Genomic DNA, 27,764 nt, shown 5'->3' on the forward strand with positions numbered 1-27,764 from the left:
AGAAAGTGAATATTGTGCCAATTTTCAAAAGTAGTAAGAGGAATATGGTAATGTGCCAGTAGTTTGTTTACCCTGGCTGCCATTGTCATAATGGGCCCAATATGTGACTAATTAAAAACCAGTTATCATATATTACCACTCCTGGTTCTCTTCTATTTCTCAAAATGTGGGCTGGCAGTCACACACACCAAATGCTCCATCATTCCTGAAGTAGTTAATAGCAATACTTATTTTAAGTCAAGAGTTTTTTCGAGTTGAACACATTCTTAGCATTTATGTTTCATACATTTTGTACAGCATTTGTTAATATGCATGTTTATATTACATATAGCTTTCAGCATACATAGCAATTATACACTGAAAACTGCACTCAGGGAGTATTTTCCCAAAAAAAGACTGTTGATATGTAATTACTTGGCCTTAGGCCAGTCATTAACTAGTACAATTTAATGTCTGGACAGCAGGTGGTTCCACCCAGACTAATTCCATATATGTATGTGTTATGTGTGTGTGTGTGTGTATAAAAACACCAGGGGAGATTTGAAGCAAAGATTTTATGTCTGAAACCTTTGCACGAAGGCAGAAATGAGGTACACACCTCACTTGCATATGAACTGAATGCCTAGCCATATGGTTCAGTAAAGAGCTTAATAAACATGGAAAATTTTTAAAAGAGCAGGGAAAAAGGACAGGAAAGCTGTTAGAAGTTGATATTAATAAATACAGATATAATTGTGTCTTTCTTTTTATTTTCCTTTTTTTTTTTTAATCTATTTCTATTAAGCTTTGGGAAAGTCTTACTTATATCTGGATTATGCACAGAAATTCTTCTTTACTTATCTTAGTATATGTTGTAGAGGTGATGCTAGCGTGCTGCCAAAACTGATGTGTGGTGTCCTATGAATGTACATTTCATCTTGCAAAGCAGAGTACTGAATCTGCCTCTAAGTGACCGGAGTGCAATGAAGCTGCAAAAGATGTCAAAGCAATTACAGGAAGTTCTACCAGTAAGGTGCATGGGATAGTAAAATCTTGATGCAAGGTAACTGCATGGAAAAGAAATCTTTCTGGAGTTAGCATTAGCCAGAGGTTCCCTGAAAAGTGATGAGCAATTTTGGTAAGTCCTGAACCATCTCTGGAAGCCAGTCAGTAGAAAGTAGTGTTTTTCAAGACAAAGAAGGAAATTTTGTTCTATCCTGCAATAGTAGATTTTTTTACTAATAGTCTATTGTGCAAAGATAGTAAGATTTTGTTATGCAAAGATTGAAAAGAAAGTATATATTACTAAGGTTAAGAATTTGTTTTCTAACTGATTTCAGAATTAGTTCTCAGTGAGAAACATGTCTGAAAAAAGTTTTCTTCTGAGGAATTTTTAAGAGTTTACCAGTCTCAAACTCTATCTGTTTTTGTGAGTGTTTTAGACATAAACAAGGCACTCTGACTGCCAGATTTGCAGTAGAACAAAGATTGATGGAGTAATACTGTGGACAGGGCAATTATAGAGAACGATCTGACCTGCTTGATAAACTGGCCTGATTAACCATGGTAAAATCTAATGCACTGAAGTGCAAAGTTATGATTAAAGAAACGTCAAATGTATGTTACAATTACTCCCCCTTACAAAAGAGAAGAGTGTACTGTGGAAAACACTAATTCACCAGCTTATGGAAGGCAAACAACTTGTCAGAAGTCTCTAAAGGTAAATGAGGACAACTGGATTCTGTATATAGAAACTAGTAACTCATATGTGAGAACAGAAGAATAACAAAGCAATGTTGATCTCAGTGTATAGCAGTAGTGGAAAGGGTACTGAAGTCTACAGTTGATAAAGGGACAATGAAGAGTTGAAGGGAGTGCAAAAACAGAAATATAGCTGGATATAGCAAATAAAAGGATTTTTGTAATCAGAACATGAATGGTTGAATCTACTGGTTTGACAAAAAGAAAACTGTGATATAAGGTTGGTATATTTTATAAAATTGATCCTAATGAAGAAACAGTCATTATGAGATAGCTTTTAAATTACTAGGAAAATATGTAACATATGCTAATGTCTGGGCTCTGGCTAAATTAAATGAGGATGGAAACAAGGTGCATACTTACTGCTGGCACTACAATGTACCTCCATAAAATGTGGTGACTTCACCATTTCTGATATTTGTAGAAGAAGAGGGATCCATTTTCTTCAAGATAGTCTTTGGTCAGCCACAGGTGATCAGGATTAACATTTAAGTAGCTGCATGGCAGGTAACAGGTCTGACATCTAGCAAGTCTGACAAGATGATCTGATGGTAATTCTGGACTTTATAAGTCATGGAAAGAAATAAGATACATGTATAATCTAGTGCAAATACAAAACTGCATTTGCTATTTTACTTTGTTCTTCCATGGCATAGTAGGAGCTAATCAGAGCTAAACAGTTCAAGAGCTCTGTGCTATAAAACAGACTTACTAAAGAAGTGCAAGGTGGTAGGACCATTTAGCAAGCAAGACTGGGAAAGCCCAGAAAACTGTCCCCCAACATTTTGCTAAAGGCTTATCATGTACTTGCAAACAAGGAGTGCAAAGGCAAAGGATGCAAAAACCTAAATATCACTCTAGGCTTAGTTTTAGCCTGCAAAAGCTTTGAAGGCCTTCTTCACATCTCCTAAGACCTTTCAACCTTATTTATTGCCTTATTTCAACTTGTTGAAATTCCTCTTTGGGTTTCACATGTGAAAGGTGTAAAAAGCCTCCTTCGAGCTTGTTGAATCTTGAGATAAGCCTAACTGAGCAATACCGTGCCCCAGAAAATGTCTAAAATGACACATTTTTAAAATTACCAGAGTGGTTTCAAAAAGCCTATCCATTTGGGGGGAGGGAGGGGGCGGGGAGAGTAGGATCCTAGAAGAAAAGGTAAGCACAGAACCACAGGGGAGATACCCAGCTCCCCGCTGGCATGTGAAGGGCTGAAGCATGAGTGATACTCTGCAAGGAAATTACATCTGACATGCTTGTAGTTGTAAGAACCATTCTTTGAGATGTGCACACTTACTGTGCAAAGAAAGTGAACTGGTCATGAGAAGATCAGTCCAGCCTGACTACCAGAAGATCAATTCTTAGACTTTAATTCTGGGAGAATAAATGTAAAGTAAAGAAGAGCTGAGAGCCAGAACCTGTTTGTAATCCACAAAAAATATCTTTCGAGAATCTACCCTGGATGAACCACACTGTTATATCTGCAACTTGTCAGCAGGACAGAAATAAAAGCATAACTATATCCAGAGAGCTCCCTTTCAGGAACAAGGCAGACATTTCCCAGACACCCCTCCCAACCACTGACACTTCTTCCCTGTAGTCCAAAACAGAGAGGTGCACAGAGCACTATTGTCCTTGGCTGGTGTGTCGTTGCAGAAACACTGTCCCACTCCCTCTGCCAGACTGATGATGCTATTTAAAGCTTCAGAGTGAAACGATTCAGCCAAGCACACTGTGGATATCTTCATCTTTTTGTTGGGAAAGTAGAGGTACATTTCTCCACGTTAACCTGACCCTCTGTTTTCTCTTCTTCTCTAGTCTGAACAATCCAAGTGACCTCAGCCACTTCTCATATGGCTTCCCCTCAAGACCCTTCACCCTCTTTTAGCCCTCTTTTGGACACTTTCTAATAGCTTCATATCTTTCTTACATTGTGGCGTCCAAAATTGCTCACAGTGCTCAATGTGAAGCCACCCCAGTGCACAACAGAGCAGAACAATCACCTCCATCGACTGGCTGGTAATGCTTTGCCTGATGCCCCCCAGGACATGGTTGGCCCTCCTGACTGCCAGGGCACTGCTGACTCATATTCAACTTGCTGTTGACCAGGACCCCCAGGTCCCTTTCCACAATGCTGCTCTCCATCTGGCCTGTGCCTTTCTTTCTCTAAGCATTTGCATGCAATGTGCCATGCTGTTTGTCTCACCACCACCTTGCAAACGCAAAACACAAGCCGAGTTCATAAAGTATGCATTTAATGTGGTCTGCCCTGAGCACATTAAACTTAAACATTTAAAGCTCTTCTTCAAGGCAACTAGCACCATGTTTATTATCATCTTAGCACCTTCTTCTTTGTGGCTGCCCATCCTCTGTACCGTACAATGACACATACTCCACGGTTGTCGCTGAATTGCAATGAATTACTGCAGTGAAATTCTTTGGAGAAAAAAGTTTTTCTTCAGTCTCTTTTTTGTTCATCTGAGATTACCATTTAATAAGGTTGAGCAGGAATCCTTTGCAGCCTGCTGGCTAATAGTAAGAGAGCTTCAGTCTCTCTGCAAGTTAAGGGACATAAAAGCATCCCCGCCTTGTCTGACATTACTTCTTTATCTGCCTTTTCCGTGCCACTGCTGTGCGCAAGGCCTGCATAATGAGGTCTTCATTATTCAGGATGTTGTATTCACTCAGCTGAACCAGACGGTCATACGCCTTCTCAGTGTATTGAATTGAATATGTTGAATAAGGGGAACAGCAGCCATAGAGATCAACTTTGCCATCTTCCATCTCTGACTCTGAGCGTTTCTGACCTAGGAGGAAGGAGCGAGAATCACTGCTGAGAGAAGGGAGTTACTCTGCTCATAAAAAAGTATACTCTTAACAGAGGAGGGAAAGAAGATTTCTCTCCAAAGAGAGAGTTCGCAATCTAAATTACTCATTTATGTTTAATTTAGAAAAACCCCACCAAATAATTCTTATTAAAATTGACAGTTCAGTCCCCGGATAAGGTGAATATCAGCTGCTTCACATGAGGGGAAAGAAAATGGTGATTATTACTCTTACACATGTCTACCCAAGACTTACATGGGTACATCAAAGTTATCTGCAAACTAATTACTTGCAAGCTAAATAGCTTAGGGACTGAAACAGCATAGCCCTGGCATTGAATCTGACATGGTAAAAAAAGTAACTTTTAGCAGCAGAGAGGTTTGATGTACTGAAAAGAGCCAACAGTGAAGTTCAAGAGTTGGAATATTAAATACATTCCTTTTAATAGACTGTCCATGTTTTTTAATATGTTTGATTACTTACCTGGTGCTTTGTATTTTTGGAAAGTATCATTAATTAGTGGGAAAAATAACAGTATTGGTGCTCCTGGAGTCTCAGCACCATCAAAGAGGTAACACTCCTTCAGCTTTTTCCTGTCTTCTTCACTCAAGTCCACCCTGGGAAAAAGGATTCCCTGCTCAGAGCAGTACTTGCAGGTCTGGTCCAAAGGCTGAATGAAGGAATAAAGCAGTATTAAGACTTACAATAGGATTACAGGGCTTGGAGTACAGCAACAAAGCAGACACTTTCCAAACTTGTGTGAAAGCTCTGAAACCCCTATTGGAAAGCACTGTGTAACTGGAGAGAAGGCTTTTGATTTTTCTGAGTCTTAGCACAATACAGTTGTATCATACAAGAAAAAAGAGAATATATACAGCCTATAAATGATATATCACACTGCAGCATTAGGCTAAAAATGTTGGTGGTTAAGACTTTTAGTAAGAGCAATATAGAAAGCACCTAAGTGTTAAAAAATTTTAGGTATACACATGTTGAAGAAGAAATAAGGACTGCTTCAATTACTCTCACCTGTATCTGGGATCCTGCACTATAATTTAAATGCAGGATGACGTCCACCTTTCTCTCTGGTTTTAAAAGTGGCATTATGCTTGTATTGATGAAAAATCCAGTATCCACCAGAGACAGGAATTCATCTGATTGTGTCAGCTGGTTGGGAAATGTGTCTAACACAGTATCTAAAAGGAAAGATTTTTCTTGCTGTAAGTGCAATAGTGAAAAACTAGTTAGCCTGTTTTCTACCCTTACACCATGGCCACAGAGCCCTAACTTGTTACCATCTTTGGGGAAGGGAGATTTGCCAGATCCCTTCTCTTCTGCCCTCTCAGCTCCAGTCACATGCAGTTCTGGACAGTAGCAACATTCATGAAGGAGGTTTATTATGCTTCTCCACTGAGTGCATCTTTGAACAGAGGAAAGGAGACCCACTAGCAGGACCTGGTGGCCCAGCCTGAGGAGGTGTGCCACCAGTAAACCACTGGCATGTAGCTCAACACTACACCATATTAAGTCCTGAAACATGGCCAATCACAGATTGGTCTAATAGTGATTCTGCCCAAATCTGCCCTCTAATCTTAATATCAAATTTGATGTTTTCTTTTATTCACTTTGTTTATTCTCTCTCTAGGCACACAGGTCTACATTTACCTTTCCATCTGCAGAAGTGCGTGTTGTCCAGGTAGTCATTATGGATATGGAAACCCTTTAGGAAGTTGTGCTCCTGGGAAATGCAGAGGCGGTCAGTGAGAGCACTACGAAGAGTGTTGCCGAGGGGGCCCGGAGGGGTGAACAGACGAGTCTGCAGCTCGTGCGGCTTCAGTGGTAGGAGAGGTTCCTCCTCTGCACAGGAAAAAGCTGTTAAGTTCTATCTGCCTAGAGCAAAGTCATGACTCAAGAAGTCAGGGTAAGTAATAAAACCTAGTGCTTTCTCTATTTAAAAGACCTAGGATGAAAAGAATAACAAGCACAAATGACCAAATGAAAAAGAAAATAAAAAGCTACTCTTACTACTCAAATAACTTCCTTACACAATCCAGACTTGGATAAAAAACAAGATCTGGTATCAGGCAGCAATGAAAATCTGCTCCAGACATACACACATTCGTGGAACAGAATGAATTCAGGCTTTGGAAAAGGACAACTGATGTCCTTCTTTGTACTACCACAGCTCCTACTCGAAGCAGTCAAAATCATTTTGCTTTATTAATAATTAACAGACTAATCTTATTATTTCTGAACATTTTAATAATCTACCAACATAAGTGTTGAGCCCCATCTCCAGATCACAGGGCTGGAGATTTTTAAATTTTTCAATTGTGCTTTGCAGTATGAGACATCTAACATCAAGTCCATCTAGCAATAAATACACAGTAAGGAAAAAGTATGATCATTTACCTATATTGTCAATTTGGTCCCGGGTCCACCTGTGCCAGAAATCTTCTGACGAATGGGACAAATTCCAGATATACAACACATTGAATGAAAACAAACTACTCCACATGCCTGTAAAAGGAAAGAGCTTTCTAATTCAAACATTCACATACCACGAATCTCAAAACTGTTATAGTGAATCTCAAAACTGTTACCATGAGATGAAATTTGTGAAGTTTATGCTTTTCCATAGTTTATTTTAAAAGGATGAGGTGTAATTTTTATTTGGCTGCTGATTGTTAAACCTTTTTTTTGATATCCAGATTTTGTTTTATGGTACTTAGGGCTGGAGATCTTTTTGAAATAATATATTTAAAGTTTTTAGGAAAAAAATCCAAGTATCATGAGGCTTTTATAAAAAAAAATAGATGAAAGGTTGCAATCTGAGAGATTTGATGAGAAATTATATTGATAAGGGCTAATGATCTTGTAGCCTCTAAGTTTGTAGGATTCTCTTTTTGAGAATAAGCCTGTTAACACATCGAGGCATCAGTTTTGACTGTGTATTTTTGAGCTTGAGAAGCAATTTCTTTGGTTACCCCTTAGGGTACAAGTTCTTGCTGTTTTTTGACTCAGCAAGTGCAAATGTATGCACACGCAGTACAGACTGAGGCTAAAATAGTACAGTACATACTCCTTCCTGCTAAGTGAAATGGCCAGTCAAAGAGAAGTTTGCATCTCAAATCAGTCACAAGCTGACAGCTTTTCTCTTTGACTGGAAAACACATATCCACACTCCACTTAAGTCGACAGCAGAAATGTTTTGAGTATGGCTGTGCCGTTTTCCCTCCAGTCTTGCCTGGGCAGTGTGGAAACTAGAGGCAGTGACATGCGGCCAAAAGACTCTCTGGACCAGAGGGGGCCTGGTATGCCCAAACACATCCCAATGCAGTGGAGAATCAACATGAAGGCTATGGAAAATGTCTATAGGGAGCATATGAAATACTGACTTATTGTTAGACTGGAAACAATACTTCATTATTATTCAAAACTTACTTTAAAAATGTAAATAACTATTTGACTGTCATTTTGAATTTTCTTTTTTACTGTAAACTGAATCCATTACAGTAAATATTAATTCAGCAATGAGATATTTATCCTCTCTGGTAAAACTGCCCTGTTATTCATGCACCAATATTTTATTAGTGCTTAGTTTATATAGCTCAAAAATAAAAAACAAAACCCCCCCAACAAAACAAACAATAAAATCATTTGATGTTTTTGATAGCTTACCTTCCAAGAAGCAGATCCTGGATTCAGGGACCTTCTTCATCAATCGTCCCATGAAGAACTCACTTCCAAAATCCTCAGTGCGAACAAAAACTCCATATTTTTGCAATCCCACCTCATATGGGGTGAACTCCACCCATTCTGTGAAAAAAGAACACAAAGAAGGGAGCAATGCTCTACTACAGCCCTCAAAATAATTTTTGTAGTTAATTCTAATATTTCAGATCTATAGCAATGAGTTGTAAGCAAGGTACAAATGAAAACTCACGAACCTGAAAAGGCTTTGGAATGTTTTTGAGTCTGTTGCACAGGCAGTCACATTTTACCTGACCACAAGGACATTATATGAACACGCATCAGCCAAGGTTCTGGTCTTTAAATGAGGGGGGAGGGTTTAGGCTATCTAAAAAGACAGTCTCAGGATTTATCACCTTAAATACAAAGACAAATGACTCTCAGAAGTGTCTTAATTACCTTTGAAATCCAGAGTGCTATAGTTGTTCTTGACATTGACTGCAGTATAGATTGGAAGTGGGTTCTGACCATGATCAATGGCCCGTTGCTGATCAGAGAGTCTATGGTTGTCTTTCTGTGATTCCAGAAATATGGTTAAACCGAGACAAAAATTAGCATGGGAACATTTTCTCTGCATCTAAGCTTGTAGGGCAGAAAAATTTGTGCCTCTAATGTATAATACGTGCTGGGCTTATATTCTGAAATGTTCCATATTTTTCAAAATTCCCATAAGCATCTGAAATATCTGCAGACATGCAATTTGATGACAGATTATTTGATGATTCATTAAGATGAAAGTGAAGGGAAATAATGAAGAGCAGAAAGCAATACTTTTGGTATAAAACATCTTAATTCATTATGCTGCAAGTTTATGTAAGACCTCTCACATCTTTCAAAAGTCTGCAGGTCTGTTTTTTAACACCTTTCATGGGTGTGCATAAAGTCTGCGGTTTTGTTATTTCTAAATAACTAATTTGCAGAATACGAAAAAAAATTAAATTATAATATTTTTTTCAGAATGTTAGTCTTGGAGTTTTCTCAGAAAAACACATCCAAAATCTCACAAGCAAGAATGTTGATTTCCACCGTGGGTGAGTATATAAAAGGCTGGCACCAAATGTTTTGGAAATGGCCATGCATTTGTATACACACAGTCTCGTAACGAACTACTGCTCTCAGAGGAAACAGAAAAATATCTTCTCCAGAAACAAATTTTCCAAAAATTGTAAGCCCTGTAAATGCTGCTTTATGACATACTGTACCCCATCATGCAACAAAGACTCCAGGACAAGACCCCAGAGGTCTATAAAAGTTGTTCTGCGGCCCTCTCTTTTCCGTTGGCACAGCTGCTTTTTGTAATACTTCACATACTCCAAGGAAAGGGAATTTATTTTGCATTTTGTCATATGTTTTCGAGCCTCACTGATTTGCTTGTCGAGATCCTTTTGTGACCAGTCAGCATCTCTGTACAAGTTTGACATGGTCCTAGGAAGAGGAAATACATATTGAAGAGAGGAAAAAAGCACACCAAGGTTTGAAATAAGCAGTAGCCACATTTTATGTTTCTATTTCAAGTTCTTAATTTGAAATTAAGCTTTCCTGTCTTCAGTTCCCTAAGAAACTGTCATGTTCCCTTTGAAGTTACAGTCATCATCCCTGTCAGAACAGCTTGAGTGATTTTCCATAAACTGTTCTTAGAAGAAGGCTTGTTTTTATATTTTTGCAAACTATGTGACTTTCCCCCACGATAAGACTTTAATCTGCCAATTTTGGAAGAAGATCAGAAAAGTAGGACTGGTGAGAAGATATTATAGATAGACTCCTGTACATCAGCCCCAGCCTACTTCAGCACATCGGAGTCATGAGGAAGACTCTGGCCAAGAGCTGCCCAGTCCTACTTACCATGTAGTACCAGACAAGCCAGTCAGGTACGTGGCACAGTCCAAGACACCGAGTTTCTTGAGTCCCCGCAGGCTGCCATACAGTGCTGTTAAGGACCTCATCCCTCCTCCTGTAGTCATGATGGCCACCACTGGGGTCTGTGCAACACATGGACAGAAAGGGCTAGTACAGTGATCTGCAGCTGACTGGGGCTCTCAGCAGAGACCTCATGATACATAAAGCCTGACACCACCACACATGCCCAGACACAGATTTCCTTCTAAATGATTTCTACTGAAATATAGGCTACCATTCATTTCATAAAGGAGAACAGGAATAAAAGCAATGACAATTTTTGCTGAGGTATCTGACACTTGTCTCCAATGTGTTCAACATAGATGTTTGGTAAAAAACAAACAAAAATGCATTAATTCTAACCAAAAAAGAGACAGTGAGGGAAAAAAAAAAAAAGCAGTTGAAAAGGCAGGAATTAAAAAGAAATCTCACAGGTTGAAGAGAGGAGAAGGATTATCAAAAAGGAAGACAGTCATAGGGTAGTGATGTGGAAGAGGCCATTTCTATATAAGGAATATCTAGCCAGGCTTGCAATGAAGGGGTAGAAGGAGAAGGGTTAAAATCAGGATAGCAATAGCAAGGGGCACAAACAGCAGGATGATTTCAGAGGTATGGCATTATTGAAGGTGTACATAAGTTTTAAGATGAGGAAAGACCAGGAAAAAAATTAGCTGGGAAGAAAGAGAGGTCATATTATGCCATTATGCCCTCTCTGCTAAGCACTCATCAGAGGTTTTGAATATTTGCATGACAGACCTCATGGTTCAGCAGATCCTGTTGCAGCTGCAGGACTTTCTTCAGAGCAGGAGCAACGTAATTCCACCTTTTGCATAGAAAGTCTTGTTCCTGCATGCAGAGATCAAACCCTAAACGCACATCAAGGTGGTCTGGGCTGGAGCAGAGATCAGAAAAAAGGAATATTCTGTTCTACTATTGGTAGACAAGCTCAGAGTTTCCAGTACAATAAAATAAATCAGATCCACAAAGCACCACATTTGCAGGAGAACCCTTTTCTAAATTCCAAAGCAGGTATAAAATGCAGCATGAAAGAATCACAGAAAAAGGGACTACTAAATTTCTCAGCAGCTATCAAAAGAAAACCTAAGGAAAGACATTTCTGCAGCTAATTTCTGAGACATCTGCTGTCTGTATTATCTCATATTTTAGCCTGTACTGAGAGCTGCTAGTAAAAACTTCTGATATTTGTCTTGAATTTGGCAGAAAAGTTTACATACTTCATGATCAACAGTGCTAGGTGATCAGCCATGCTCTTGCACAGTGTAGAAATGGTGAAAGACTATGCTGAGCATAACACTGGGTAGCATGATTGGCTTGTAATATTATTTTTTCTATTTTATGCATCTTTTTCATTATTCATGTCTCAGTATGGGTTATCTGCATGTATTACATTACATTACATATAGTTGCTTTCAGCTTATGTGAACATCACATCATTTGATCACATAACCTATTGTCCTACTGTGAGTTCCTCCTCCTCATTAGTAAAGAGCCAAGGGTGAGATGAGTTCAGCAAAGTACAAGTTAATCTCCAAGAGTGGCCAAGTCTCTTACCAGTCTTCTGCCTTCGCATATAAATCAAATCCTTTATCCTGGAAAGCAAGAATGTGAACAATGTGAGTGTTACAACCTGCTTTAGCACTTCACCTCTGCAGCCTCAGGAGGAATTTTAGCTTGTGCCATTCTAGCAATGCATAATTGAATAATCCAGCAGTGTATGTGAATTGACTGTAGTGTTTTACCAAAAGGGAGGCTGTTAAGTAATTCCTAATGTTTTCTAGTAAATGTAACATCTGAGGATAACTGCTGCTTACAGAGTAATGATAATACACACCTTACCCATTTTTACTAACAGTACCTCTCTTAGGCAGACAGTCAGGCTGCAGCCACAACACCATTCTACACAGCAGCATTTGCTTCTCCCTTTCTGTGGCTTGTACCCCAGAACAGCCGTGGTCCTTTCATTCTATACGGATTTTTTTTAACCATGAGTCTAAAAGTGGTTTTGCAAAGCATGGTCAGAATCAGCAGGAGACTGAAGCTACCTCAGACAGTTCAGGTGCCCCATGGGTGTGTTTTTCTCAAAACAGAGCCTCAAAATTTAGCGTGAAGTAAGATCAGGGTGTAGTAACAAGATGCCCCATATTCCCACATCCATTCAAATAGAACGAGGCACAAGCTGAACGAATTGCCAAAAGATCTACCACTGTTTGGTTGTGTCATTTTTGTCTGCAGGCTTTCATTGTCAGAATCAGCCCCCTGGTAATCATTAGGGGGCTGCAGACTTTCACATCCAGGTTTCTCAGCCTCTCCTACACAAAAGCAGGCACTCACCTCTGCTAAGATCATGTTTTCTCCACTTGGAATGGAATGAAGTTCCACGTTTGGAGAGCCTGTATCATAAACACGTGAGCACTGACAAAATACAAATACATTGAAGTTTATATTGTAAGGAATGTTACTATCTGTCCACAATGCCAATTAATGTTACTATATATGGCTCTTGATATTTTACATGCCATTATTATGTTTTATAAAGCTCAGTTGTAACATACTAAGGAGGGAGGTCGTTTCTTCCCTGGTAGTGTAACATCCAGCGTTGGCTGCTTGTATCTTGCATAGTGGAATTTGGCAGGAGAGGAGGAGCTGAAGACCAGATCAGATCCCAGCATAATGTCTTGGGTGCCCTCGTAAGAGCCTTGCACTCTAAAGGAGAATCGTTTCTCTAAGGAAGCAACATAAAAGCAGACACAGAGTAGTTTTATCATCAAAATTGGTAACAAAGATTCATGCAGAGACTATCACAAGGCTGTTATCATATTTTGGATTTATTGGGGTTTTTTTCATTCTTACATTAATCCAACTGTCTTCACAATATTAGCACATCAGCTAAAAATAGCTGCTGGAGAAATAACCTTACTTGATAAAGACTTTTTCTCCTTTTTCTTCTTCTTCTCAACCACCTGAACTTCTAAGCAGCAGATTTTACGAGACTGTAAGAGATATGAACAATAAAATACCTTATGACAGAGAATTTTCCAGTCTGACATTCTGTTTCCTAATCTAAATGGGATACAACCAGGACAAGGTAGGGGTGGCAGGGTGGATGAATATGGCTTACAGAAGGGAGAAGATAAGGGCAAAATGAAAAACAGCACTCTGAGGATCCCAACAGAGATTCAGAAGACTGATCTAGACAGAAATAATGAGGAAGCAAAGCTAATAAATGAGCAAATGTCATGGTTGGAAAGTCCTTGTGTAAGAACCACAGTTATGAAGGCAGGAAATGACGTGTGCCATCGCTTTGGCAATATGGGAATTTCAGGAAGAATTCTTCTAAGGAAGAATTCACTGCTGCACTGATGTCTCAGATCTAAACCACTTCCATGTGCCGCCCTTGCAACAGCAACGGGATGTTGGCATGGGGATCTCCCTGCTATTCCAGCCTCAGCCTCTCCAGCAGTGCCTTCCACAAGGATGTGTTGTGATGAAGTGGGAAATGGCAGTGTTTCGGTGCTGGGTTTGCTCAGTCAACGGGTATGTTGTACTATGACTGTGAGTCAAGTGAAACAAGTGTGGCAACAGGACAAGAAAGATTATGAAATACAACACTCACCACTAGTACTCCATTAGTAATGATGGTTTCAGGAGGACCTGAACTAGGAAACAGAAAAATACATTTATAATAACTCACTAAAATTGCAGTATAGTTCATGAGCCACACCCTTCTCCTGATCTTCCTCTTGTTTATTTTTAGCTGCACATTGGATTTGAAAGAAAAGTCCCAGGAGAGTCATGGTACAAATTTTCTCACTCTACTCTGTCAAGGCACAATTGTCATCCTACTGACTCATCCAGTCCTGGAGTCAAGCAAAAAAAAAAACAAAACCCCAAAGGTTCTGCAAGGCCAAACCATGTAGGGATTTTATACAAAGCCCAAGCTGAGTCCATGGATGGTTTCATGGAATCCATTTTTTTAAAAAATTACAGTTTGTGGGAGGATGGGACAGTAAAAGCTATAAATCAGAAATCCAGTGCATTATTCCATGTTGTGCTTCAAGGGAGGTGAACCCTCACGCTGATCTCAAACACAGATGCATAACAAATCAGCAATATTTTGGTCTTAAATAATATTCACTGCACTAGACAAAGAAAAGGTTTTAGGATGCTTTTCCTGTCTCCCTGAAGTTCATGGGAGGTCATCCTGGCATGCACTGATTTGTTACACAGCTCATAACACAGATTCCTTTGGAAACCATGTTCATCAACAGCATCATCAAGGAATGATGCACTGCAGACAATTAGACTAGATTATTTCATGCCTCTAAATTGTTGATTCTTTTTGCTACGGGTTATGTTGCATTTCAGGTTTACTCACATATTATCCAAGGCAAATCCCACCTCTAACTCCTCTTGTCTCTGGAAAATGAAGAAAGAAAAATGTTTTTGGCACTAGTTTACTGGAAGTCTTCATAATGCAAGTTCTCATTCTCATTGTATAGGTATGCATGCATTATATGTGACTGGTAGAGCATTTAAAATAGAAGCACCTACCACTTCACATCTGTGTGTCTTGAGCCTCAAGATTCTTTATTGATAGGAAGTTTGTGGATGGCTGTGATAGCTGTTTTTAACAAAGAAAATGTTTGGCTTGCCTGCTTCTGTGGAGCACAAGGGACAGACCTAGGCAGAGATGCTGTCTCTGAGAGAAAAAGGGGATCGGCCGAAGGGACCGATCAGTCTAGGGAAGAGAAATGGTGACATGCAAAGCAGCTATGGAAGAGGAAAATCACTTTGTTTGGCAACATGTTGAGGGCTTTGGGTCAGAGGTAAATCTGACATTAAGGCCTGAACTGTGGAGTGGTAGAAAAGAATATGATCCCTAGGGGGAAGAAAGTACAGGCAAGAGGAAAACGAAAGTGAAGGCAAAGAGATGATGAACAGTGAAGTGAGATCATACTATGGGTTACTTAGTTGCTCAAATTACCCATTGAATTAAAGACAACAAAAAGTTAATAATACAGGAAAAAAAATTTACAAAGGCTTGAAGTGTATGAGCTCTAACTGCTGTAGCTGTGTGAATACTATAACAAAAGGCTTGAATATGGCGCCTGTAACCACTTAAATAGTAATTAGGTGGGTTACAGCTAGCCAGAATTTTAACTTTACCAAGGGTTAGTGGAAGTCCACACACTACCCCTCTGGTATTTTGCAAAGAAAGAAATTCTCAAATAAGGTATTTAAAGACAATGAACTACCGGGTGGAGTTCGGGTGCACGTAGATAAGGTAATTCCTCAACTGAATGGTGCATGACACGCACAAGAGACTAGGAGAAAACTGGAAAAGGAGAATGATAGACAGAACATACCGGGAGGCGAGATGTACAACTTTCAGTCTCCCTGGACATTCAAAATAGGATTATTTCTTGCTGCCAAGCTGAGAGGCATGGCTTAGAAACCTTATTTAAACACCCATGCCACAGTCCATAATCAGGAACTAGTCTGGTTTGACACTTAGTTCTGATCACAGAGTTATTACTTCCTAATTACTAGGTTAAGTAATATGGTATGAGAAAAGCATCAAGTACTGGCATGGACACCCTCCTCAATCCTCAACTGGGGCAATCTTAGCAAAGTGAGAATTTTGCCAAGACACCTGAAATTCATGAGCCTCTGTAGCCAATATCAAACCCTTCAGTGTGCCTACAGATTCAAGTGTGAAGAGGTTTTCTCATGTCAGACTGAAAAGCAACTTCTTTTATGTGGCTGGGCAGCCCATATACAAGAAGAAAAAAAGAGAAATTTTACAAACAACATTTTAGACAGAAAAGCAGACAAACATTCTTGCCAAGCAATTCCATTTCTTATTTCAGACCTCACCTGTGAATCACACTTGAAGTGCATGAAGACTTCCTCTCCAAGGGAAAGTTTGGCTATATCAAAGTACACTGTGAAGAGATGGTCATCTTGAGTAATGACATCCTTATCATAGAGCGCCAGCTCCAGCACATTCTGGGAAAGGAAAGGAAGGACTTTAGAAATGTGTAAGGTTTTATTAGAAGCAGGAGGTCCTGGGGACAACTGTTTTAAGAGTTGTGAGGCATGAGAGGACATAAAAAGGACAAGGGAAGGAGGTGGAGAGGAGATCAACTCCATGTTGGCATCAGCCTATGAGGTGGAATGAGATGAAATCACAGACATCTCAGATGCCATATTCTACCCATGGCTGAGAGAAACAATCATCTTTCATGTCATGGAAAACCATCATAAGGACACGTCTTATTCTCACATCTTTCTGCATCCCTCCTTGCCTCTTTAGAAAATTTCTTACGTCCCCTTTGCAGAAGGACAAAACCTGGCAGTTGCTCTCTAGGTCACAGCAATAGGGAAGTCCTAGTTCAGTACCTTGACCTGACTCTGGATCCTGAAGTAGAAGGTTTCGTTCCAGACTGGATCTTTGCAATTCTTGATGGTTTTAGTCTGAAATTTGTCATTTGAAGCGGTTGGCAGCCACACGCTCACATAGCAGTCAGTCTGGCTTACTGTATGTTAAAAAACAAAAACACACCCAAAATGAGGATTTGCTCTAGAAGAAAGAACGAATTGAACCACATAAAGTTTTGTTTTCAAAGCAGGGCACTATGATACATGATGGTATATTTTTCCAACATAAACATTGAAATTCAGGTAATAGGAATGGAGAAAAAACAGAGTGACATGATTCTTCTCTGAATAAATGTGATCAGAGATATAATAAATATGTTAAAATCAAAGGGGTTTCTCCCCCTTCTATGTAATCAAGCAATCACTTTAGCCCAGAATAAAATAATCCAGGACAAACGCAACAAGGGTTAAAGAAACAAAGTGATAGTTTCTCTTTTAGTCAAACAGAATGTTAAAGAAAAAAAAAAAACAAAAACAAAAACACTATAAAAAAGCTTCCTGATTTCTGCATAAGTCAAGATACAATCTTCTCATATATTTTAGTTGCAGGCCAGCATAACAGAAGTTACAAAATATAACAACACCTGATGGGCTTTTGTCTGGGAAAGCTGGCACATGGGAAATTGTGGTATTACTTAGCACTGAGGAAGCTTTGAGGACAAACTAAATTTGAAATAAGGCTACTCAATTTTCAGTATTTACTCCATTATCCCAATTATTTTGTCTTCTTTGTTCCATAAATATACTCCAGAGGATAACATGGGAGATCTTTCTGCATTTCTTGCTTTCAAGAGACTGCAGAGCTTTCACTGCTTCCTTTAGGGACACAGAGAAATATGTGCAATAGGCACAGTTGTGACCTTATAGAGTTACTTCTGCACAGAACAAGGGCTGATGCAAAGAAGAGCTGTGTTCCTTGCTGGAACCAGCACACCAATGAGAGGACTTTCTCTGTCCATGGAAGAAATCTAGAAAGTACTTTTTATTGAAGCAGGACTAGCTAGTAGCCTGTGAAGGCGAATGGGACCCTATAGAGCACTACAGATACTTACAGACATCTGCCTGGTGGATATTTCTTGCTCGTATGACTCTTACAGTCAGTAAGTAGCACAGAGATGATTCTATCTGCAGGAACAAAACCAAACATACAAAAAACAGGAATGAATGCTAAAGGTAGGTAGCATTTAGAAAACAGAAGTGATCAAGAGAGATAAACACCCAACTCATGAACAACTTATTTGAATTTTCTACGCAGTTATGAAATGGCCAGTAGGTTTATTCCTGCTAATATCTATATCAAATACTAGACAGAAAGACTTCTCTACATCTATAGCATGATATGAGGATTTGTCTTATTAGAGAATTTATTTGCTTCTTATCTATAATCTAGCTGTATAAAGTGACAAAATTCAGACCCAGCTTGGGAGAAGATTTACTTTTGACATTTCCAGCATGGAAAAGATGCCTTAGCCTTTTTGCAAGTGATAAAATTATCATAGTGGTAATTACCTCCTATCCAATTATTACACATATTTGGTCTTCTGGGCTATGGGATATGATTTTTTCATATCCCTGCTCTTTTAAATGTACCATACTCCCAGAGTGAAATGCTGGCCTCTGATCCCCCAACTGATTTTAAGGTCAGAGAAAGAGATTGTTGCTTTGCTTTGCTTTTCCACCATGCTATGCACTGTGTATGTGTTTTTCATTTACAGTGTTATAACTGCCCTCTGGAGCTAAGGTCACCTCTGATTTTCTCTCGTGAGAAGTTTATCTCTAGTTATGAACCTCATAAACTCTTCACGTCTGGAGTTTCTTTGCACTGTTTTGCATAAGAAATGCAAACAGTGTTTTACACCTGATAGGAAACTCTTGTTTGCTCCCTTTGGCTTTCCTCTTTCATATCAGCCCATGTCTCTGACCTCATGACCTGCATGACTTCTTAGCCTCTCATATTGCTGCTCTGATCTCATATTGGAGTCCAAACATGAGTTCATATCTCTTCTCCTTTTACCATAAAATAAACAAATAAATAATTTCCACTCAACCTTTCATTTCTACTGTCACATACAGGAGGAAAGACACAACATGCTGGAATATAAATCAGCAGAAAAAATTTGCTCCAAAAGACCTAAAAGGCATTTATCACAACTACAGGACCATGCACAGGTAGTGACTCCACCTATACTCCTATACTGCAAAATTACTATAAAAGACAACTGCCTGTCCTGAAGTGGCATTAGCATGACACTGACCTCATTAGACCCATCGAGAAAGGTGTGTGACACAGGTACTGCAGGAAAGGAGAGCAGGACTTTTGCTCTAGTTGGTCTGAGCAGAGCAATTTGGTATGTACTCTGTTAATAATGTGCTAGGCTTACCATTCGTAAAAAGTGAAGAGCATCAGTGTTCATAGCCTTTGTGGAATATATGTCCATTTGATGTCTCTCAAAATGTTTAACCTAAATGTATTAACGCATGCAACTGGGGCTAATGAATATATGTTGTTGAGATTGGGGGCAGTTAGCAAGTAAACTAATGAAAAAACAGGAAAAATCAGCCTCTAGGCAACTAAAGTATTCCCTTCTAGGAAAAATCACCAATGACACTCATGCTGTTCAGCTGCACAGCAGGTCACTGTTTGTGTAAATCAAGGATGTCAAACCACTGCCAAGAGTCCAAAGAGTAGCTGTGGATCAGACCATCAAGGGCACTTGTATTCACGTCTAAAACCTAAGGCACAGAAGTGAGGCAGGTACAGAAGGTGTTCAGTAATTACAGAGCCTATAACTGATGCTGCCAGTGGCTGGCTTTGGAGAAGGCAGTTCTTGGAAAGGCTTAACTCGGTGTCATGGTTCAGATCCCTTGCACCCACCTTCATGCTATGTGATGAGTCCAAAGTGCCAAGAAGGCAGTACAGACTGAACAAAATACTCAGGCTTGTCGATGTGCCCTGTCATGACCAGGGAGCCTTAGCTTAGACATCACAGAGCTATAAATAACAAATGGCCAAAATCCCTTCAGCATTGTGAGTTTTGCCTAAAAAATTTTAGATGTTTGATGCCTTCTTCTGAACCTATGACCCCAGACGTATAGAGATTTGCATTTTAAGGTGTATTTTCTCATCTTTGGGTTTTCCATTCAACTAATGAACAGAAAGTGTTGGCTGTTCCTTAAATTGTAAGCACAGTTGCTCAGCAAATTAACTCATCACAAAACAGAACAAGGGGGAGTTCCTAGTTATTACTAAATGGCCTCGAACTAGAGAGAAGGACAAAAAACTTTTCTAGCATATCTAGTCCTCTGATTTCCTAGAGGAAAGATGTCACGTCTGAAGTCTCCTTGAAAACTACTAGTTTTTTGTGGAAGCCAGAGAAGGGATCAAATTGAGGAAATCAGCTGTTGAAAATCCACTTCAACATTCTGCCATAGTCTTTGTGAGAATAAATGGCATAATTTCCCAGCTATTACAATCTACACTGGCAGTAATTTTGCCCTTGGGCCTTAACAAGACATATGTAGAGAAAGCCTATTCAAACTCATCCTTTAAAAGATATTAGTCTTGTTAAAACAGAAGTTGTTTCCCATGTGCCAAGGACAGGAAACCGCATTATGACTTTAACATGAAGCAAGATTATGTAAGTGGAGTGATCAAAATGATAAGCAGGACTTTGTTTCATGGAGGGAACTGGATGGGTTAGAGTAGCTAATTAGACTGTTTGGCAGATGCTGAACCCTGTTTTCACCCAGACTCCACCCAGCTGGAAAGTCCCTTTTATAGTTTCCTTTTGAAATTCTCCTTTGTGGTACCTTTGTCAGAGAAGTCCACTGTTCCCCTTCAGAATTCAGCCACATAGTTCTGTCTCCTGGCCGAGAGGTTTGAGAGATCAGGTCCTGCAACCAGAAGGGCCAACGTTATCTCTGGAAAAACCATCCTGTCTCTTAATGGTAATCCTCATTGGGAATTGAGAACTTCAGAACCCCAGTGACAGGGAGCCCATGATCAGTGCTGGCTGTAGAGCCTTGGCAGGTACAGGGGTTTCCAGCAGTGCCTGGTGCCACTGCCTATGCTGTGCTTGCCCCAGTAAGCCTGAGCAGAGGCGTAGCAGCCAGCTAAGGTCCACCCTTTGCATGACACACGGGGAGGGGAAGCAGCTCCTGGCTCCGGCTGTTAAAGGAACAGCAAACCTGTCTCCCATAAACACACCCTGCCATTAATCTTTCACCTTGAAGTACACCTCCATGTTATTTAATACTTATTCTAAGGTTGCATATATTACATATCCAAAATTAAGAAAACCCCTAAATTTTCAAAATGCTCCCTTTGTAAATAAGTTCTTATTCCCCAAGGAGTTTTCACTTCCTTCCTATGGTTTACTATAATTTTTAAATTTTCAATATTGAGATCTTGAAGCACTGACTTTCTTCATCCTATGCAGAATTATTATAGTCAATGGTATCCCAAGAAAGTAGTATCATCTTTGCAGTGTAACCAGTTGAGATCCCAGATGCCTTGCTTTGCTCTGTACCTTTCTTACCTGAGACAAAAGGCCATCTTGTTCCATTGTGGTTGCAGTCACATACAAGTCCTGTGTTATCTGCAGCAATGCAATTTCACATCTCTCAGCTTCCACAGACACCAGTAGTTCAAATGTCTCATATGCAGGTGAGCAACTATTTTATAAACTGACTCAGAGCCCCACCTCTGACTGGTTTCTTAAAGCCAGTTAAACCCTCCCATTTTCTTATGGTAGGAAGATGAATCCTGTGGTCAAATAAGTAGGAAAAAATACTTTTGCCTGTATAGCGTGTGGAAGTATGGTATTTGAGTCACTTTGCTCCATACTGGTCAATGGCAGGTTTATAACTAATGGTAAGAGAAGGATGCCCTTTTATCTGAGCACTGAACTTTCAAGTGAGCAAGACCTCAAAGTCTACAGAAGTACATACTCTATAATAAGATACAGCAAAGTACATAAATTGAATTTAGGTTGTCTGTGACAGTAAGCAGATAGAATAAAACATCTAATGAAAAAAAAGAGACACAACACTATTGCTCTGAGCCTAAACAGGTTACTGCAAAAACCAGTTTAAGACTTTCTGAACCATATGCCCCTACAACCCCAGGTCTAGGCATGCAGGACAGATACACTTGCATGGTGGTTTATATCTACTCAACCTAGGTTCAGCAGGGCTGGGTCTATCCTAAAGTCACTGTATTCCTTCCCTCTTCTTTCTTATGGCATGTTATTATTACTTACATGCTTAGATGTAGAGTCCTGAAGCAATTACTTTCCTCAGCTTAGCTTCACCCCCATGAATATTTCTGCATCACTTTCCAGCTCAGACTGACTCCAGCTGCAAACTAGCTGCATTTAAGTGCCCACATCTGACCCAATGAAATCTGCCAGCCAGAGGCAAAACTCAGCACTGACCATGTGCTGCCTTCCTAAAAGTCCTCATCACACCTGTGAAACCACTGCCAGAGCAGTACACCTGCCCCTGTGAGCACCCAGCTGACTCCTATGCCACCAAAACTGGCGTGACTCCCAACTCACCAGAAGAAGATTAAAAAAGACAGCCAAATACTGTTGCATCTACAACAGGTCAAAACAGGACAAAATCTGGGGGAGGAGCTTCCTTTGTTTCCCTGCTCCCCCAGTACATCGTCTATGAGCAAAAAGTGCTCATTCTCTGAGTATTCTTCAGCTTACTGGTTAAATGCTGCCACCAGCCAGTTCCCCTTTGCATATTCCCCTGCAAAATAACATCAACAGTCATCGCAGTCAACTTGGTAGCATAAATTTTTGACATAGGCTATGGTATTTCATAACACCACAGAGGGTTGTGTCTACATATATGGCATGTTTCATTTGTGTGCCAGTTGCAATGATGTAGCTTGATGAAATGCATTTTTCATTAGGTCACAGAAAACCCTTGGCAACATCAGCATCTTTCAGTCATAGTTAAAGATGGTGCTTTATAATGACACTTCCTTGGAGGGCAAAGCTATAAACCAAACTGTCCTCCAGGACTGGGAATCTGAGGCTGTAACTCCCACAGTGCCAGGGGTCAAAAAGCTCTCATTTTCATGAATAGTGTTTGCAATCCACATTAGAGACAGCCCCTACAGGAGGGAGGGACCATGGCTCACTGTGTACCCCTGCAAACTGTCTCTGATACATTCCTTTATCCACAATGCTCACAGTAAATATTTTGTGTGCTCTTTGCAGAGATAACAACAGTTTTGTTTTCCAGGAACAAGGAACATACTGTGAACCTGGAGCACATTATTGAAATGTCTGAATATGTGGAGCAAGGCAGAATTTTCATTTTGCAAACAAGCCTTTATTGTCTGGTACTGTATACACAAAGTATTCTCGTGTAAATAACATTTCGTCTGAACTGGAGGCGGCATGAGTTTATGGCTAAAAACTGTGTTTATATTTTCACAACAGGATTTTCAAGTAAAAATGGAGGCAATTCCCAGAGTTATATGCAGAACACATAGCATCCTATTTCTGATTATGACTAGTGAAACTACCATAGAACAAAAAAGATACCAGCAGAAGTTCAGAGTCATTCAAAACCTAAAGTTTTGAACGTTAATATTTATCCTGTGATCTTTAGGCTTGTAACATTAGGCTAAAGTTGCACAAAAACATAAGGTTCGGTTTGACATCATGAATGACAAAAGTGTTGGCAAAAGTCATTGTGAACCAATTTGTAAGATAATTTTTCATTGCTTCTTGCCAAAACAAAAATCCTCAGAGAGTCATTTTGAAACAAGCCAAATATATTATTTGGCTGTAAATGAAACCTGTTCTTTTCAGGTTGGGTTCCCTGGGCTGACGAGGTAGGCAGTCTATTAAAAAGAACTTATGTTTCAAAACAAAGATGTTTTGTAAAATATCAGCATGAAATGTTTCAACTTACCTAAGCATTTTACCTGGTTTATTTTAGCCACATATTATAACATCTAGTTGATAGATTTTTTTTTTTACTGAAGAGACTCTTTATTCAAAATTTTTGCAGTTGTTGCTAGGACAACAAAGTGTATTTTTAATTTTACTTGCTCCTGGAATGCGAAAGTTATTATGGATTTATAGTTTTTACACTCTCAGCACAGTTCAGAACAGTTCAAAAAAGATACTTTCCATAAAAGGAAAGAGGAAGAAAGTTTAAAAATGCAAAACTACAACAAATATTATTTATGATCTTGTGCTAGATCCCATGGATGGTCTGTGCAGATTAAGATGGTCTTAGTTGCTGCAGACTACTGATTCACTCCCACACAGTTTGTACAGGCAGAATTGAACAAATAAGCAGTCTTGTTGATAGGCATATGTCCGAAACTGTTTGCATTGAGTAAGACAACAAAGTTTTCATTATCTATTGGAAGTAAAATATTTTCAAGCACCTTTTCTTTTTAATTTAAGAAGGGTATTTTAATATGAGATGTAATTCAACTGGGAAAAAAAATTAAGGGTGTTTTATTTTGAAAACTTTGAAATAAAATGTTGAGATTTTATATACTGTCTCGGTACAAAACAAAACTGACATAAATTCACAGGAAATTTTGATGTGCCCAAATTACACCCTTTGCTGTAAAAAAAAATTGTGTGAAAAGTGTTATGCCACTTCCTCCTAAGTTGTTCCTTCCCATCACGTATGATTCATTCACAGCCCAAGAGAGCCCAGGATGTGGATGCAATTCATAGGGCTGTCTGTGTTCACACATTCGTCCCTCCTTCCTCCTTCCAATCTCTGTGGTTGCTCTTTGGGATGCTCGCAAAACAGAGTTGACCCAGGGATCCAACGCTAGCTTCCAGTTGTGTCTCAGGTTCTCTTTGTTTTCCAGGTTGTACCTTGTGTTCCATGAAGAAGAATTGTGGGAGCAGAAGTTTATACTCCCTTCTTATGGCCTGTAGGTGTGTTGGCTGCGTTGCATAACTGCAGCACTCTGGTGGTAAAAAATTATTTTCCTTTATGTCACATGCTATAATCAGTTAGGCCTAAAACACTCTATTTTTAAAATCTAACAAGTATTTTCAATAAAGAATGTTCTACAGACAATCTTACTTCAGAGAACAAAACATATGTAAAAATTTCTCAGGCAATATCTTTGCCTATAGATGCCACTTCTTGGAATAAAAAAAACTCTCAACAAACCACTGCACCACCTGGGTAGTTTCTTTCTGTAGTGCAGAATGGCCAGTGTTGAAAAAGCTATGAAAAACCCCTCTGAGAAGATAAGGGCAGTTGGATGGGTGATCAGCACATCTTCTGCCTTCTCCTTTGCATTGCTATCTGCAAGGCCTGCATAATCATCTGAGAGTTGTTCAGGATATTGTATTCACTGAGATTCAGCAGCTTGCGGTAATTGTCATCGGTGTACCTGACCGAGAACATGCAGTAAGGGGAACAGCAGCTGGTCAAATCAAGTTGTCCTCCCTCCATCTCTGAGCAACAGCGCTTGACACCTGGAGAGAAAGAGTTGTTATTGCTGTAACATAATGTTCATCTCAGTCAGTGTCAGGCTGCCCACAAAAACTCAGAGGGGACTTTTCTCCAGAAGAAAATTTATAGGGTTTAAATGCACAAACAATGTAAGTCATGTATACCCACCCCTAGTCAAGAGAATGTTGTGGGCCTGAAGTGAGGGCAGAAGGGAGAAGTGAGGGATTGCATTGTAATGGTTATCTACAGCTTACTCCTAAACATCTGTCTCATTAAAGCCATGGATCCAGCAAGGATGTCAGCCTGAAAGGGCACTTCAAAAACCACTCCTGGTGCACTTCAGGTCTTATTCTGAGCAGCTGGGATTTCTATGAAGCTCAACTGAGGAAGAAGTTGCTAGCAAGAGAATAGAATTTAAATAAGAAAGGATCAATAGAAACATATGGAAACTTAGAGTTCCTGTGATCCCAAATGTGGTTGGATGGATGCCAGCAGGATCCATCTTTTTCTTTCCATTTCCTGTGTTGCCCGAATTCCACAAAAGCAGAATTTTAGACTTAACCTCCCTGCTGCCAAGGAACAGAACAAATGCATTCTAGTAATCCGTGCTAAAGAAGAGGAATGCAAGGCAGGTGGCCTGGAAGAAAAAGAGTGACAGGCCCCCCATTAACCCAGTCAGTAAAGATAGCCAGCAACAAAGAAAAAGGCTCCGTGTGAGTCAGGGAAGCAGGCAGTGTTGTCTTTTTTTTTTAATGCTTTGCCACTACTTGTAACTTACCAGGTGCTTTGTACTCTTGGAAAGTATCATTCACGAGGGGAAGAAAAATCACAATCGGACATCCTGGCAAATCTGAATCATGGAAGAGGTAGCACTCCTTCAGATTTTTCTTATCTTCGTCAGTCAAAGAAATTTTTGGGAATGGGATTTTCTGCTCTGAGTAGTATTTACACGCCTTATCTAGAGACTGGAGGATCACAGACATGGTCAGCAATGAAATTCAACTTTGTTGTCTAAAGGCCCCAAATTGTCATCTAGTATTAAGGTTTAGTGACTCAGATCCATTGGGTGAGCTCTTTCTTATCAAAAGTTATTCCATACATAAGTACAGAAGATAGTAACAACATTTCTAATCACAAGATGTAAACAAAACTTCAGAGTTGGAGAATTCATCAAGGACAATGCTTTTTTCAAAAAATTGAAGCAATTTGCAGACGTTTAGGGTAAAGCATGAGTTTTAGCAAATAAAAGAGCCTATGTTTAATATATTGTATAGAATTAACTAGAAAAGAAAATGACAGCAAGAAAATCTTTTAGGCATCTTATTATGTACCTGGAAGCCAGAAGATCAGAAAGTTAATTTTAAATGCGCAATTATGTCTCTGCCTGTGCAGGCACAGTGTTAATTGAGATTGACAGTTTACTGAGAAAGTCTGAAGTTCTAGGCTATACTGTATCTTTTCCCTGAAATGTTTAGTAAAATACCACGTCCTAATATGTACTGTGTTATTTACTCTGCACCATCTAATAGTGGACACTATCAAGCAGAAAAATTTTCTCCTAAAATGTTTAAAACTCTAGCAAACTTTCTTCCTAAATTTTATCTGACAATGAATGAGATTGAAATTAAACTTCATTAATTATATGTCTCATGCAACATACAGCTTATTAGGGGTAGTGCAGCTGTTCTCATTCAGAAAAAGAAATTCCATTTAGGTAGGCCAAGATGGCTAATAATGAGTTTCCAATTAACCTCAGTTTCTGACATATAAAGGCCCAAACTTCTTTACTGCAAGCCGTTATGGATAGCTAATTTACTTCATCTCCATGAAACTGGGGTTTCTGCAGGAAGATGCTTGTCACTGAATTTTACTTGTAGCATCTTCTTTGTCAGCTCAGAAATTATCTGTTTCTGATATCCATTTAACCCTTTTTATATTCTAATTTAAGTCAGAAGAAATCACTTCCTCATCTTTATGAATATTCCTGTGCAGGGTCTGGAAACCTGCTTGAGTCATGTTCTCTTGAATAATTTGATGTATTCATAAACCAGAAAGAAGGATTCCAGGAGTGACAGGAAGAAATAAGAACAACATTAATCCCTACGGTGAAAAACAGGGGAATGCAGACATCAAAAACTGAAGAGTTGAAATAACCAGCAGTTCTAAATGTTACAGGCTGGACATTTACAAGTAAAGGAAACACAACACATGGTAACAAGAATGTCCTCACCGATGTATGTGATCCAGTTGTATAACTTAGATATATGATGACATCTACTTCCCTCTGTGGCCTTAAAAGGGGTGCACTGCTGGTATTGATGAAAAATCCAGCATCTATCATGCCCAGTTGATCAGGGTTTTGCACCAGCTGGTTGGGACGTGAGTCTAGCACAGTGTCTAAAAGGAAAATATTTCTCAGAATAAGAATTGATCTGCAGGTATTTTGACTGGAAAAAAAAAAAAGTGTGAAGTGGAACTGACCATCCCAGAGGCCTGGTTCAATTTAATTGCCATACTACTGGACTGTCAAACAAGTGCAAGTAGGACTGCAAAATGCCTAAACTCCTGTTCTAAAAAATCTTCTGTGTTGAGTTTCCAGGCAATATATTCCACGAGCATGTCATACTCGT

At 39.4% G+C, this 27,764-nt stretch overlaps 2 protein-coding genes across 2 annotated transcripts in view; both read right to left on the minus strand.

Annotated features, from left to right (window-relative positions):
- Nucleotides 1-4,330: 4,330 nt before the first annotated feature.
- On the minus strand, nt 4,331-20,571 carry LOC103760816 (cytosolic phospholipase A2 epsilon). Its single transcript, XM_018082230.1, has 20 exons — nt 20,485-20,571; nt 17,727-17,799; nt 16,636-16,772; nt 16,111-16,242; nt 14,609-14,649; nt 13,847-13,889; nt 13,151-13,223; nt 12,786-12,934; nt 12,565-12,645; nt 11,785-11,822; nt 10,969-11,116; nt 10,159-10,295; nt 9,519-9,741; nt 8,716-8,830; nt 8,245-8,382; nt 6,976-7,083; nt 6,229-6,420; nt 5,593-5,759; nt 5,047-5,233; nt 4,331-4,544 (listed from the first exon to the last, which is right to left on the minus strand). The coding sequence occupies exons 1-20, from the start codon at nt 20,527-20,529 to the stop codon at nt 4,336-4,338; spliced, it is 2,436 nt and encodes an 811-aa protein (XP_017937719.1). The 5' UTR covers nt 20,530-20,571; the 3' UTR covers nt 4,331-4,335.
- A 4,377-nt stretch (nt 20,572-24,948) lies between these two features.
- Nucleotides 24,949-27,764, minus strand: part of LOC103760826 (cytosolic phospholipase A2 epsilon) — a 33,033-nt gene continuing 30,217 nt past the window's right edge. Inside the window, exons 19-21 of the mRNA XM_008927369.3 lie at nt 27,365-27,531; nt 25,913-26,099; nt 24,949-25,157 (exon numbers count right to left, since the gene is read on the minus strand). Of these exons, the coding sequence (XP_008925617.3) occupies nt 24,949-25,157; nt 25,913-26,099; nt 27,365-27,531 (563 nt within the window). The remainder of the gene's footprint in view (nt 25,158-25,912; nt 26,100-27,364; nt 27,532-27,764) is intronic.

The sequence above is a fragment of the Manacus vitellinus genome, unplaced genomic scaffold (assembly GCF_001715985.3).
Source record: "Manacus vitellinus isolate BGI_N305 unplaced genomic scaffold, ASM171598v3 scaffold_6_pilon, whole genome shotgun sequence".
Classification (NCBI taxonomy): domain Eukaryota; kingdom Metazoa; phylum Chordata; class Aves; order Passeriformes; family Pipridae; genus Manacus; species Manacus vitellinus.

What these genes read in the sequence shown, in the direction of transcription:
- LOC103760816 (XM_018082230.1), bottom strand. Translation starts at nt 20,529, where the DNA reads ATGTGGCTGAATTCTGAAGGGGAACAGTGGACTTCTCTGACAAAG. An exon ending in GGATTTGCCTTGGATAATAT is followed by an intron (nt 13,890 to 14,608) that starts GTGAGTAAACCT and finishes TCTGTTTCCTAG; the next exon opens with TTCAGGTCCTCCTGAAACCA. An exon ending in GGAGAAAAAGTCTTTATCAA is followed by an intron (nt 12,935 to 13,150) that starts GTAAGGTTATTT and finishes TCTCCTTTAGAG; the next exon opens with TGCAAGGCTCTTACGAGGGC.